This window comes from Sarcophilus harrisii, chromosome 3 (genome assembly GCF_902635505.1).
Source record: "Sarcophilus harrisii chromosome 3, mSarHar1.11, whole genome shotgun sequence".
NCBI classification, from domain to species: domain Eukaryota; kingdom Metazoa; phylum Chordata; class Mammalia; order Dasyuromorphia; family Dasyuridae; genus Sarcophilus; species Sarcophilus harrisii.
In genome coordinates, this window is record NC_045428.1 from 416,464,679 (window position 1) to 416,478,362 (window position 13,684).

Below are 13,684 nucleotides of genomic sequence, written 5' to 3' on the forward strand. Positions count from 1 at the left end.
GTCTCCTTGTATTATCCTTTCACAAGAGGATATCCATTCTGGATTGGATCTCCAGCAGCCACTGTCAGGTGGCTCCTGTGTATTCCAATAGCTCTCCCATGTATTCCAACAGCTCTCCCGTGTATTCCAACAATGATCAACTGAAAGACTTGGTTTTTCTGATCAATATACGATTTAAGCGAATTCTAAAAGATTCATGATGAAAAAATGCTATAAAACTCCAGAGAGAATTAATGAAAACTGAATGCATATTGAAGTATAATTTTCTCACTTTTTATATTTTCTTGCTCTAAAAAAAATGGCTAAAATGGAAATGTTTTGGATTATTTCACATATATAACTGACATATTGTTTGCCTTTTAGTGAGTGGAAAAGCAATGATAGGGAACTTAAAATATAAAAAAAGAAAAATGTCAAACATAATTTTCAAAATGCTAAAACAAAATAAACTTTAACAGAAATTATGTGTTAAAATATTAACACAAAAGATAGCCATACACCATCAGGCAGATTGTAACAATTTGAGCTTGCTTTTTTAAAAATGAATTTTCATTAATTTTTAGTATTACCTATATTTTCACCTATATTTTCCAATATATTCTTATCTCCTTCCAGAAAGCCACTGCTTAAAACAAACATTATTAATTCTCTTCTTTGAAACCGTGTGGTCACTTTAATTTTACATATTTTTGTATCTGAGAGAAGCTGAGGGTAATTAAATTTTCTGAAGGCAATTCAAATCTTTTCCCCTTATATAATTCTAGCCCAACCCATTATCTATTTTATTACGTCTCAAGTATGTACAAATTCAAATCTTTTCCCCTTATATAATTCTAGCCCAATCCATTATCTATTTTATTATGTCTCAGATACGTACAAATACAAAGTTGTACATACAGAAAGAACTCCTAAGTTGTTGATGGGACTGCAGTTTTAATATAGGCAATATAATCTTGATCCCCTTGATTTTCCAATGTGGATCACTTAGCTAAATTGTTTAGAATAGTTATAGATTTCATCTAGGAAATTCTGCAGTGTTTCTGGATTTGAAGTAACCAATATGTCATCACAGAAACTGAAGGACCACATTTACGGAAAATCTTTTGGTGAAGTTTTGTCCTCCTATTTTATGTCTGATGTTTTATTATCAGGTGGTAACTGAATAAAGCTATCTCTGTTTTATCTTTCATACAATCTTAAATTATTTTGCTTTGGGACACCCTAGTAACCAATATACTTACACAGTTAAGCAAAATAAATTCACAAATTCTCTAGATCAAAAAAATGTCTTTTTTGTATAGAAGGTCATCTTTGCGCCCTAGAGGGTACTATTCTTCATTGGTCTTCTGGAATGTTTGATCATTAAGTTGATCCGAATTCTGAAGTATTTCAAAATTGCTCATTTTCTACAATGTTGTTGTGTTATGCCCAAGTTCCCTTTTAATGGGGTGACCAGTTCCTCCAATTATCCTATTTTGTTATTCTGCCTTAGGTTATAACCGTCCCCTCTTAATGTTTGAGATAAAGGCTTTATAGACATTCCTTAATGTTTGACAAGATAAAGGTTTATCCATTTCAGATGGCATTAGAATATCAGTAATGTCATTGTTCTTGTTATTCCATAAAAACCTCGCTGCCCTATACTCGAGGCTAGACTCTTTGAGATGATAGTCTAGGCTAGCCCTGGGATCAACATGGATGCATGGGTCCCAGTATTTCTCTCCATTTAATAAACTATTGAATTGGTCTCTAATCTCTGTCTTGCTCAGTTTCTTTGGCATTACAGTTGTTATATCATTTCAAAAGCCTCTAAAAAGTTCTTTCCTTCTTTCTCTTTTTTTCTCCTCCTCCTCCCACAACGCAGGACGCTCATGCGTAATTCGTCACACACCCCTCCCCCCAGCCCAGTCCTACGAAGGCAGGTCCTCCCCTTTTTACTCCCCACCCCTGACTTCACCTGTCCTGTCCGCGTGACGTAATAGGCTCTGGGGGACCGGTCCCCGAGCGCGGCGCCACCAGCGCAGTACCTAAGGCAGGAAGGGCCCGCCCGCCCGCGGCCGCTGTACAAGAAGACGCGGCGGGAAGTCCGCGCGGCCCCGGGACTCGCTGACCAGACGAGCCGCCGTCGCCGCCTCCTGACAGGTGGGAAGTGAGGACGCCCGGGAGGGGGGTGCGGTCCTCTCTGTTCCCCCTCCCTCACCCCTCTGCGGCCCCGCGCCCCGGACGTCCCGGCCGGGGCAGGGCCCCGGATGCCCTTTATAAACCTTGACAGCTGGACACCCAGGGAGACTTCAGGGTAGTTTGCTCCCTGAACTTGGCGGGAAACGGGGGGGGGGTCTGCACTTGCTTCTCCTTCCTCCCACTTCCGCGTCCGGCCTCGAATCGTTTCGTGTGACCCCTAGAGGCCGGTGTGGGCGCTGGAAGTTGGGACTAGAGGGCGGGCGTTGGGTGGGTCATTCTAGAATTGGCGATAATAGTTCCTTTCCCCCCCCCCCCCTCCTTGAGCATCTCACTACTAACCACACCCATTTTACCGAGAATGACACTGGCAGGTTTAAGTGGCTTGCTCAGGCTGGTGAATATCCCAGTCGGGATACGACCTCGCTTCTGAGCTCGGGTCTTCTTGACTCCGGGTCCTGGTTCTGCCTTCTGCTGCTGTCTGCTGGGCACTCTCCCTTGAGAAATGATGTTGTTTGTCTTCTCTGGATCCTGTGTGGGCTCCCAAAGGCATTCTGGCGGGGAGCCCAAACCCCGGAATCCGGCCAGACCCAAGTGGGGTCTCCAAGGAACGCAGACAATTGTTCCCCTTATTAAGCCCCGGAATTGAGCTTAGAGGTCACCTTCTAGGGTAGAAGCTGAAGTTCTCTGGAAGGGGGGGGAGGCCAAAGCTCAGGTAACCGTAGAGAGATGGGAGACCATTTAAAAAGTTTGTCACTTAACCAAAGGAACAAATGATTTTTTACTGAAATGGCAGAAGTGTGTATTGCTCAAGAACATAATATATTCAAGGGAGTTTGAGGGGGTTTTGCTCTTTAATCTTATAGGTTAGTGTCTGCTCTGGTGTTGCAGAGCTGGTTTTGTTTATAGCCTGTTTTATCTATAATTTGCAATTTGTATTGAAATGACTTTGTTTTTTAGTTTTGATCCAGCAGAGCTTTCTGTAGAGGCGAGTCAACATCTCCTTTGCTCTTCTGGTTGTAAATTTTTACTTTTTCCATTTAAAACGTGTGCTTAAGGAAGCAAATACAAAAGAAAACAAATGAGCAAATAAAATCTCATCTTAACAAATTAGTAAAATGCACTTTTAGGGAAAATCAGGATAAAACTTGCCTGTACTTTTCTCAGAAGATAAGCAGCTAGGCTGTACATTTAATGTAAGCTGGAAATTGTAGAGTGCACTGGATGGAAAATGAACTGCAGGGAATATAAACTCATCTGGGACTACCATCTCCTTAGGGATGTATACAGAGAAGAGCTCTAACCTTGTTGAGGTTAAAAGATCTTAGGCTTTAAACTAAACCATAAACAAATTCAAAGCCTTGATTTTGGCATTCTCTGCTTCTTTCAACTGCTGTTATTTCATAGGACTCTGCAAACAATTGCAGTTTCAGAGATAGCCCTCCTACTGAAAGAACATTGGAAAAATCTATATGGGAAGGGGGGGCGGGTCACAAAGACTTTTTTTTTTTTTTTAAAGATCTTTATCCAAGAAATTAGTTTTAGTATCTGGTACAGCTGGCCAAACTTTGCAGCAGATTTGTGGAAAGAATTAAGATAAAATATAAGTGACAGCTATCCTCAGCGATAACTACTTTCCAGCAATGTCCCATGTGTTAAGGTGGTTACATACTATTTTAAAAACAATTTGACTAAAAATAAATTTATGTGTAATATTAAAAAACCTTAGAACTCTGAGCAATGACCAATTATACTACTTCCAGAGGTAGAATCTAGGTTGGAAGGAGACATACTTTGTCAGACATGCCATTGTGTTGATTTGTTTTGAAAATGTTCATGAGGTTCCACTGGAGTATAATCTTAAGACATTTTTCTCTATTCATCTTGTCTTTGACAGAAACTTTTCAGTCTTCGGACTTTCTTTGTAACTGACTAGTATTAACAAGGCTTTTATACCTTCTAGTTCTTTTTTTCTAGCATATAGCATAAATCAGAAAATAATATTTTAATGCTATCAGTCCTAGAGTACTAATTGACTGATTTCCATGCCTCATATTTTCTTGCTTCCGTTTTTTTTGTTCATATTGCCCCCTATTCTGTACTGTCATTGAATCCTATCCTTTAAATCCCATCTTGAATGTTCATTTCTTCTGGATAACTTCCCTAACTCCCAAATTTGCAATGACTCCCACAACTCTTTGAAGTTAACATAAAACTTTAAACCTGTGAAGAATTTTGATGTTCTTGCTTTACATTTATGTGTGCATGGGTTATATCATAGATCATCAGCCTCAGAGAATCAGGGACTGTGTCTCAAGCTTTGTGTCATCCCCTGAGCCTATTCACTGTTTTGTACATAGAGCTTGTTAAATATTTTTGCTTTTTTTTTTTCCCAAAAGGTCAAAGAAGATGAAGAAGAGAAGGCATTTGGATTTAGCAATTAAGAAGTCATTGGTAATTGAAGTAGCAATTTTCATCTTAAATAGGTAAGAAAGATGAAATACTTAAAATAGATTTTGTTCTTTTGACAAAGATAGGAGTTGTGTTTATCTGAACATTAAGGAAGAGGAAATTTTTATTTTATTTATTTTTAATTGCAGGATATTTACATAAGAAACATGGTGACACTAATTCATACACTAGCAGATCATGGTGATGATGTCAACTGCTGTTCCTTTTCTTCTTCCCTTTTGGCTACTTGCTCCTTGGATAAGACACTTCGTCTCTATTCATTAAATGGCTTTAATGAACTTCCATATTCTCCACTAAAGTATCACACATATGCTGTCCATTGCTGCTGTTTTTCACCCTCAGGACACATTTTAGCTTCCTGTTCTACAGATGGTACAACTGTTTTATGGAATACTCAAACTGGACTCATTTTGGCAGTGTTGAATCAACCCAGTGGCAGTCCTGTAAGGGTGTGCAGATTTTCTCCAGATTCTACGTATTTGGTATCAGGAGCAGCTGATGGCACTGTGGTCTCATGGAATATGCAGACACATAAGTTGTTTAGGTATGAATCTCCTTATTTATTTTTATAGTATTAGAAGAATAATCAAAAAATTATTAAAAAGCTGAATGTTGTGAAATGTTTTGAAAATGTATTAGATGTTTTACTTGATTATACATGTATAATCTATATCAGATTGCCTACCATCTCAGGGAGTGGGGAGGGGAAGGAAGAGGGATAGATAGAATTTGGTACTCAAAACTTTTAAAAAATATTTAAAATTGTTTTTACATGTAATTGGGGGAAAATAAAATGTTCTTTAAAAATAAAAATAAAACCTAACTTGAGGAAATTATTAAGAAAAACATCAGAGAATCACCAGTCATCTGAAGATCTAAAAAGAGAAAATAGAGATTCAGCAAAAGCTATGATGGATTTGATCGTAAGATTTTTATACTTATGTTTTAGACTTTTTTGCAATGTTATTAATATATTTAGTTATAATATCACCTTTATTTTCAAATATTTATTTTCACTTTTTAAAAGGCATTTGTGATTAAGAATATCCATTTTTTAAAACAAGAGTATCTGCAACTTTATCACTTGTAAATTGGGATGGGATGAAACTGGTTCTGGGCTTACATTGTTATAGGGAACTCTATATAAAGAAATTCCGACCAATGTACACACTACCTTTCTTCTCCCTTCTCCATTAGCCATTTTTAACTCTTTTATAAATTTTTTTAAACATTTAGTTGTTTCTTGATTTTTAAGTATTGGAATAATCATATTTTATATTTATACATTCATGAAAAAAAGGAAATTTTATTTAGGGTTTCAGTGATTTTGGTTGTCATTTTGCTCCCAATTTAATAACTCTTCTAATGTTTTATTCTTCTTTAGCCATAAAATGAAGAATTGTTTCAGACCATTAGTTTAATGCTTTGATTTTCAAACCCAGGAAAAACGAAAACTTTGTGCCCAGAAATGTTTTATCTTCAGTTTAAAAAAAAGAAACACTGATGATAAAGAAGCCTTGTAATTTTAACACTTATAAATTGGAATACAATGGGACTGGGCCTGTGATTTCATTGATATATAGATATCTCTCTGTTAAAAAAAAAAAAAAAAAGGTATTTTTATCATAGAGGATGAATACAAATGAGCATCTCTGTCAATTAAGGACTTAAAAAGTTGTTTGGGGCACTGAGAGATTACAGAAATAGTCACTCAGGGTTATATAGCCAGTGTTTGAAACATGAACCTAGTTCTTCTTTTTTCAAAATTGATTTTCTATCTATTTCTGCTTTAAAAACATATATTTTAAAATTATCATTACTTTAAGGCTGAGTGTATATATTTATTGAGGGGAGGTAGGGCTGCTTATGTGGAAGTTTTAGTGTGGAATAAGGCCAAAGAGGAAGACTAAGAATCTTGGCATATATCTTGGTATATGTTTAAGTTTAAGACTAAGACTAAAGTTATTTTCATTGGTTTTCATGTAATTTGGTTTAAATAAAAATAAGCTTATTAATTATGAGATTTCCATTTATTCATTTTGCTTGTAATATAGGGAGAACCTGATATCAATATTTCCTAAGCAGCTATGTTAAATATCCTTTATTGGATTTTTATATAAATGTGAAGTTTATTTCAGGTTTTTTTCATTAGCCAAATTTTCTGTCTTTATTTTTTCAGAAATTCTTTTACATGACCTTTTGAGTACTATTAATTACTCCATCCTAGTACCAACAATTCTCTAATTTGAAGGGAAAGAGGAAGTTAGTCAATTTCAAGCAATATATAGAAACATTATATAAAAAATAAAATGAAAGATGCCGATAATAAAATACTACAATCATAGGTAGTAATATAGAGTTAAAGTTATCTTAAGGGAAATTTTTTTTTTTAAACTAAGGGGATGATGGCTTATGATTTTGGCACTTAGTCTTCCTAGTTTTCATTTTTAGCTAATAGTATACAGGATATATGTATAGTAAATTTAGCCACTGGATGGGGCACTCCACTAATTATTGAATTTTCACTAATTTTAAGAAAATAATTGCATATGTAATTATTATAATACCTTACCTTTTTTTTTTTTCTAAAGTTAGGTTTAACTTTAGCATTATTTTTCTAAGATGAATTTGTGTTAGGAAGAAAGAAGTAAAATAGAAAAATTCATGTTTCTAAAGGGTTATTTAGGTTTGGAGAGAGTTAGGTTTTTTTTTTTTTTAACTCAAATATATAAAATTAATGTGAATGTGTTCAATTTAAATTTATTATGATTAGGTCAGGCTTTATAGTTATTTTGAAAATAAAAGTATATTTGATAATATTGTCTGTATTTGCTGTTTTAATGTGTTTGATATGAAAGTACTTTGACACTCTCCTTTATGTGTATCTCTGCATAAATAGATAAATGTAAATTGACTTTAGGTTAGGATATAGGCAGTTTGGCCTTGTGAAATATATTATTTGAGATAACATTAAAAGTTTTACTTTCTTTTAAGAGAACAAGTTTCAACTTAATCAGAGGCTTTTTTTCCCCACTTTGGGCATATGTTACATTTCTTCCTCATTGTAAAGTAATAGTAATAATCATTTTTTATCTTTTTAAATAATAGCTAGGATTTATAATTTTTTGCATTATCAGATTATAGTTAGTAGTTATATTTTCAAAACAAAAGATGTATAAAGTCAAATTCCTGTATTCTTTAACTCTTTATTTCAGGTGTGGTAGTGTTAAAGATGGTTCCTTGGTGGCCTGTGCATTTTCTCCTAATGGAAGCATCTTTGTCACAGGATCATCATGTGGAGACTTAACAGTCTGGGATGATAAAATGAGGTGTTTATATAGTGAAAAAGCACATGATCTTGGAATCACCTGCTGTGATTTTTCTTCACAGCCAATTTCTGGTTAGTTGTTTTACTATTTTAAGTGCATCTGCCTTTATTCTTTTCTACTGTAATTTAATGCTTTCTTTTTTTTTTATCATTATTAGATATAATAATCACTAGAATATGTTAACATTAATAAATATCATATATTAAGTTCTCAATTCTATCCTATAATTTCCTTGTTCTCCTTTATGACAAAAAGATACCATAAGTAATTAAACTAGTGTGTCTGGGATGATTCAACTACTGATAGTATCAGATACACAAATTCATTAAGACCATTCATTTATTCTATTTTTAAAACTGTAACACAAAGAGGATTAGATTTTGTTGTAGTATTTTATATGATGCATAAGTTGGAATAACTTATGTGAAAATTGTATTTTTGACATTTTAAAATTGAGTTTCTCACTCAGTTTAAAAATTTACAACTTTTCAATTATGTATTTATAGTAATTCTAAGCAATGAAAAACAGGTAATCTGAAAATTATATAAATTATATCTAATGCTGTAGATAAAATTATTGAAGCTGAAATAATATTTAAGATACATGTTTACATTAGAATCTAAATAGGGAAATCTATTTGATTTTCATGAATAAGTGATTCCATTGGCATTTAAAGGTGCTTCTTTAGCTCAAATTTGAAATCACTCAGAAGCATCCATTTAGATATGTATAAATTCTGAGGGCATTTATAAAAAAATCTAATTTTTTACTGGTTAACAGGAAAGGTTCTTTAAGTTATCTTTATAATGAACACAAATGAATTTTTGTGAATTTATAGTTACTTCTTAAGAGATGTATTAAATTTATAAATTAGAATGTTCAAGTAAAGAAAACTCATCAGGAATATAAACCAGTCTAACTCATTTTACACAAGAGTTGTATTCCTCCAGAAATTCATGTAGATCAAGTAATGTTTAAAATTTACCAGGTGAACATACTATTGTAAAGTCAGTAACGTGAGTAATTCTTGTTTTAAAGCATTTAGTATCTTAAAATAAAATCAATCTTTAAATTTTCTGTAGAAATAAAGACAAGTCTAAGTAACTGTGGGAACATAAATTGCTTATGGCTGGGTTGAGCCAATAAAATAAGAGTACTACCTAAATTATTTTTCACATTCAGTGATGTACCAGTAAAAATACCAAAAGAATACTTTATATAACTAGAAAAAAATGATAAAAAATTATTTCAAGGAAAATAAGGTCAAGAATTTCACTGATAAAAATGAAATAAATGGCAAATAAAGGGGGTCTATTCATATCAGAAATCAAAAAAAAGTAATAGTTATTAGAGTGATTAGAACAAGTAAAAATTATGTTGGCTCAACCTACAATATGAGCAACTAATGTTTTTTCACTTAATTAGGTCTATCTTTACTTCTGCAGGAATTGTTTAATAGTTAATAAATTCACTTTTTTTGTTGTTGTTTAAACAGAGTTTTGGGGTGTGTTTTGGTAGTTATATTCCCAAATACTTTATACTTTCTATAGTTATTTTGAATAAAATTTTGCTTTCTAGGTTTTTCTGCTGAACTTTATAGTTTATATAGATTTATTAATTTTCCCTGCAACTTTGCAAAATTTATTCATTATTTTAATTATTTTATTCAATTCTTTTAGATTTTTAAGTGAATCTTATCATTAGCAAAAAAGTAATTTTATTTATTCTTTCGCTAAGCTTATTTTGTCATACATTATTATTCCTATGAATTTTTTAGATCAGGAACCTAAGACTTAGAGAGCTTTATGTGACTTATACACTGACCTAGTAATGGTAGTCACAGTCTTTCCAATTCTAAATCCAGAGTTCTATTGTGATGGTGCCTTTTTTTTTTTTTTTTTTTTGCATCATTTATATCATAGCATAGCACTAAGTACAAAATAAGTACTCAGTAAATAATTGTTGGCTGAATAGAGATCATTTCTTACTGTAGTACTGTGATCTCCTTCCATAGTCTCCTGGGCCCAACTCAAATCATACTCCTCCATAGGCCCCAAAGGCGAGCTTTGTTCTACCTGTGTGACTGTTTCAAAGGCAGTTTCTTCTTTGAAAATGATGCCTGCTGTGTAAAGGACATATATGTAATATTTTCATAATGGAAAGGACCAGTTAGTCCATGAAAGAGTAAGTAAGATTCAGAATCATATTTCTGCTCTAGTTGCAGCTTTAAGGAATTCTCCTTTATTGCTAGCTTGAAATTATAGGTATGTGTTAGAAGAGGAAGAATCAGCCATGCCAGTGATAGGCTGAAAAAGTAGTTGGCTCTGATTTTGCTTCTTCATTTTTGAATCACTAGCTGCCACCTGATTTAGCTGTATTTGCTTGTTCTGCCTACATGGCGTGAAATTGGATGAATTTAGCATTGGGGTAACAGTGGCTTCTTTTGGTTCCATTCTTAGTCATTGATGTAGACATTTCTTCCATCTATCACAGTTAAACATCTCATTACTTATCCATCTTGTGAACTTTTAACAACCTTCTTCAATAGGTCTGCTGCAGGTGACCCATCTAATATGTTAGGAAGCTTATTTATTTTCTCCTGCCAACAAGAAAATACCAGTAAGACATATGGGCTGTCCTGCTTATTTTCCCCTCTTGCCACATAATCCACCGAATTTTTTTTCTGAGAATATACTTTCTTGATGATAACTTTTATTCTTATTCTTATAGTTCCATATTTGTTAGGTTTTAGGGTACTGAAACAGTGTAACAGAGTGCTGTGATATACCTCTCTATTGTCTTTTGAGTTTTTCTGATTTTTTTCCTCTTCAGAGACTAGTATTCTGTGATTCAAAGCCATAGAACACCACTTGTGGAATATTTGTATTAAAAAGATAGGTTTTAAAAACATTGATTTTTAGTGAGAAGTTTAGGGTCCAAGAGCTATATAGTTTCTCAAAGGCTTATATAGTCTACTCTCTTCCTGTTGAATTATGGGTCCAACTCATTGTCTATTTGCTTATATATGAAACATGCTAACAAACGCCGTTTTCTACATATAGAAACTTTTGGAGTACTTCATCATCTTTAGGGAATCCCTCTTCAACTTGAACTCTACATAGCTCTCTCCATGTCTATAGCGAACTTTTGATGAGCATCCATCTCTCTTTTATGTCACAACTAATACATGAAGAGAGCAACCGTATCTATTTTGTTAGGTCTTTAATGAAAACTTATTAAAACATTTATTTTTATAAGTACATATTGTTTTTCCCTTCTACTCTCCCTCCACAGAGCAGTAAAGTAAAAGAAACCCTGATGACAAATATGTATAATCAACAATCAAAAAAAAAAAACCCCTTGACCACGTACAAAAATATTATCTTGATAGGAAATAAATAACGTGTTTCATTTTCAATGCTGTAGACTTGTGTTTTATCATTGCATTAATCAAAATTCTAAAATTTTTCTAAGTTGTTTTTCTCTTTAATGTAGTTTAAGTTATTCTTTTCATTCTGTTCACTTCATCTGCATTAGGTCGTAGGAAGCTTCTCAGTTTCCTCTATAACTGGCCATTTAAAAATTTCTTATGGCACTGTAGTTTACCATTATATTCAATCAATCAATCAGAAATTTTATTAAGCACCTAGACACCATGCTAAGAGCTAAAGATCAAAAAGGAGACAAAAAACAATCCTTGTTCTCAAGGAACTAAGTCTAGTGGAGAACACAGCATGCAAATAAATATATAGAAATCAAGCAGGATACAGAATAAATACAAAATAATTAACAGAAGGTAAGGCCCTAGAATTAAGAGGAATTGGGAAAGGCTTCTTGTAAAAGATGGAACTTTAATTGGAATTTTAAAGGAAACCAAAGAAGTCACTGGGCAAAGTTGCGGAAGAAAGCATTTCAGGATTCTCTGACTGAAGAGTATCCCCTTAGTATCCATTTGGAAAAAATTGCTATAAATAATTTTGTAAATACAGGTCCTTTTTTTTTTTTCTTTGATCACTTTGTGGTATAGGTCAAGGAATGTGCACAGTTGGGTAAATCTTGGTAGAGTGATTGGACCAGTTCAGCAATACTAGTAACAGTGTCTAGCGTTACTACAAAAATAGTGTGCCTATTTTCTAGTAATCTTACCAATATTTGTCATTTTCCTTCATTGTCCTCTTTGTCAATTTGGTGGGTTTGAGGTGCAATCTCAGAGTTGTATTAATTTAAATTTTTAATAATTAGTGATTTAGAGAATTTTTTTCATAAGGCTGTTGATAGTTTGAATTTCCTCCTTTGAAAACTGCATGTTCATAATACTTAAACCATCTATTAATTAGGAAATTAGGCTCTTATAAATTTTAATCTGTTCCTTATGTATCTTGGAAATGGAATCTTTGTTAGAGACTCACTTCAAAGATTATTTTCCAGTTAATTTGTTTGTCTTCTAATTTTATCCAATTAGATTTGTTTTTCAAAAATATTTAAATTTTACATGATCAAAATTGGCTGTTTTATCTAATGTAATAATTTGTATTTAATGTTTAATCATGAACTCTTTATCTTTAGATTTGAAAAATATCTTCTTTCCTCTTCAAGTTTGCTTATGATAGCACCTTTTAAATCTAAGTTGTTTTCATTTGAAGTTTATTTTCATATCTGATACTATGCCTAATTTTTGCAAATTGGTTTCCAGTTCTACCAGCAGTTTTTTTTATCAAATAGCAAATCTTTACTCCCATTAATTAGAGTGGTTGCGTTTATTGAGTCCTAAGCTATTTTTGCTTCTGGGTTTTGGTACCTAATCTGTTCCACTTATTGACCTCTCTATTTTTTAACCAATACCAACTCATCTTACTGATAACTACTTTATTTGATATCTGCTAGTGATAAATTCTCTTTTCCTCCTAACCTTTTAAAAATTTTTATCCTTGAGAGTTTGACCTTTTGTTTTCCATATTCATATCATTATTGTTTTTTCTAGCTCCTACTGTAATTGAAGGTGAAAATGGTTGTTGTGTATTGTTTTGTATTTTTTAATTGTATATAAATTCAAAAGACTATGCTATAAAAAATCTCTTAAAGATTGACTATAGTTCTACCATATACATAAATATTCAATGTCAAACTTGTCACAAGGATAAAAATGAAAAGTTACATTTTTCTGGATGCTAACCACTTTTATGTTCTGTTATAAAGAACTTGTTTGTTGACATGTTTTTCAAATATCCACTAAAAAAAATATAGTGCATTAAGCCAAATTAGCCCACCATATCTTCAGTTCAGTATCTTTTCTTGAAAAGTGTATTTTTATAACATTTCATGATAGTTGCTTCTGTGACATCATCCTCAAAGGGCAAAGGGTCTTAAATTCTAAAATTTCTCTGTGCAGGTTTATCATTCATTCACTAACTAATTGATTGAATAATCTAATCTCAATAAATGAATTAATTCTATTAAGTGAATGTTTCTATTTGCACAGGTTAAAGTCGCTTCTTGATTATGATTTATTTAATAAGAATCAGTTACAAAGGCATAACTGCATTTTATCCAAGACCTATAGATAAAAAGCCCAATGTATTTAAACTAAGCCATTATACCTTCTTATGGTCAATTTGTGATTATCTTCAAGGGGAGATTATCCATATTACAGCTGGATTATCCCTAACAAATCGTGCTTTTAACTTCCTTATTTAATTAAGAAATT

The 13,684-nt window shown here is 32.9% G+C and overlaps 1 protein-coding gene across 7 annotated transcripts in view; it reads left to right on the plus strand.

The window, feature by feature from the left end:
- Positions 1 to 1,896: 1,896 nt before the first annotated feature.
- WDSUB1 (WD repeat, sterile alpha motif and U-box domain containing 1) overlaps positions 1,897 to 13,684 on the plus strand; it is a 73,136-nt gene continuing 61,348 nt past the window's right edge. For 3 of the 7 annotated variants that reach the window (XM_031960632.1, XM_031960634.1, XM_031960633.1), the window contains exons 1-4: positions 1,897 to 2,142; positions 4,578 to 4,664; positions 4,779 to 5,194; positions 7,866 to 8,050. In XM_031960632.1, coding sequence (XP_031816492.1) covers positions 4,797 to 5,194; positions 7,866 to 8,050 — 583 coding nt within the window. In that variant the 5' untranslated portion in view covers positions 1,897 to 2,142; positions 4,578 to 4,664; positions 4,779 to 4,796. The remainder of the gene's footprint in view (positions 2,143 to 4,577; positions 4,665 to 4,778; positions 5,195 to 7,865; positions 8,051 to 13,684) is intronic. The other 4 variants (XM_031960630.1, XM_031960635.1, XM_031960631.1 and 1 more) reach the window with 4 other exon arrangements.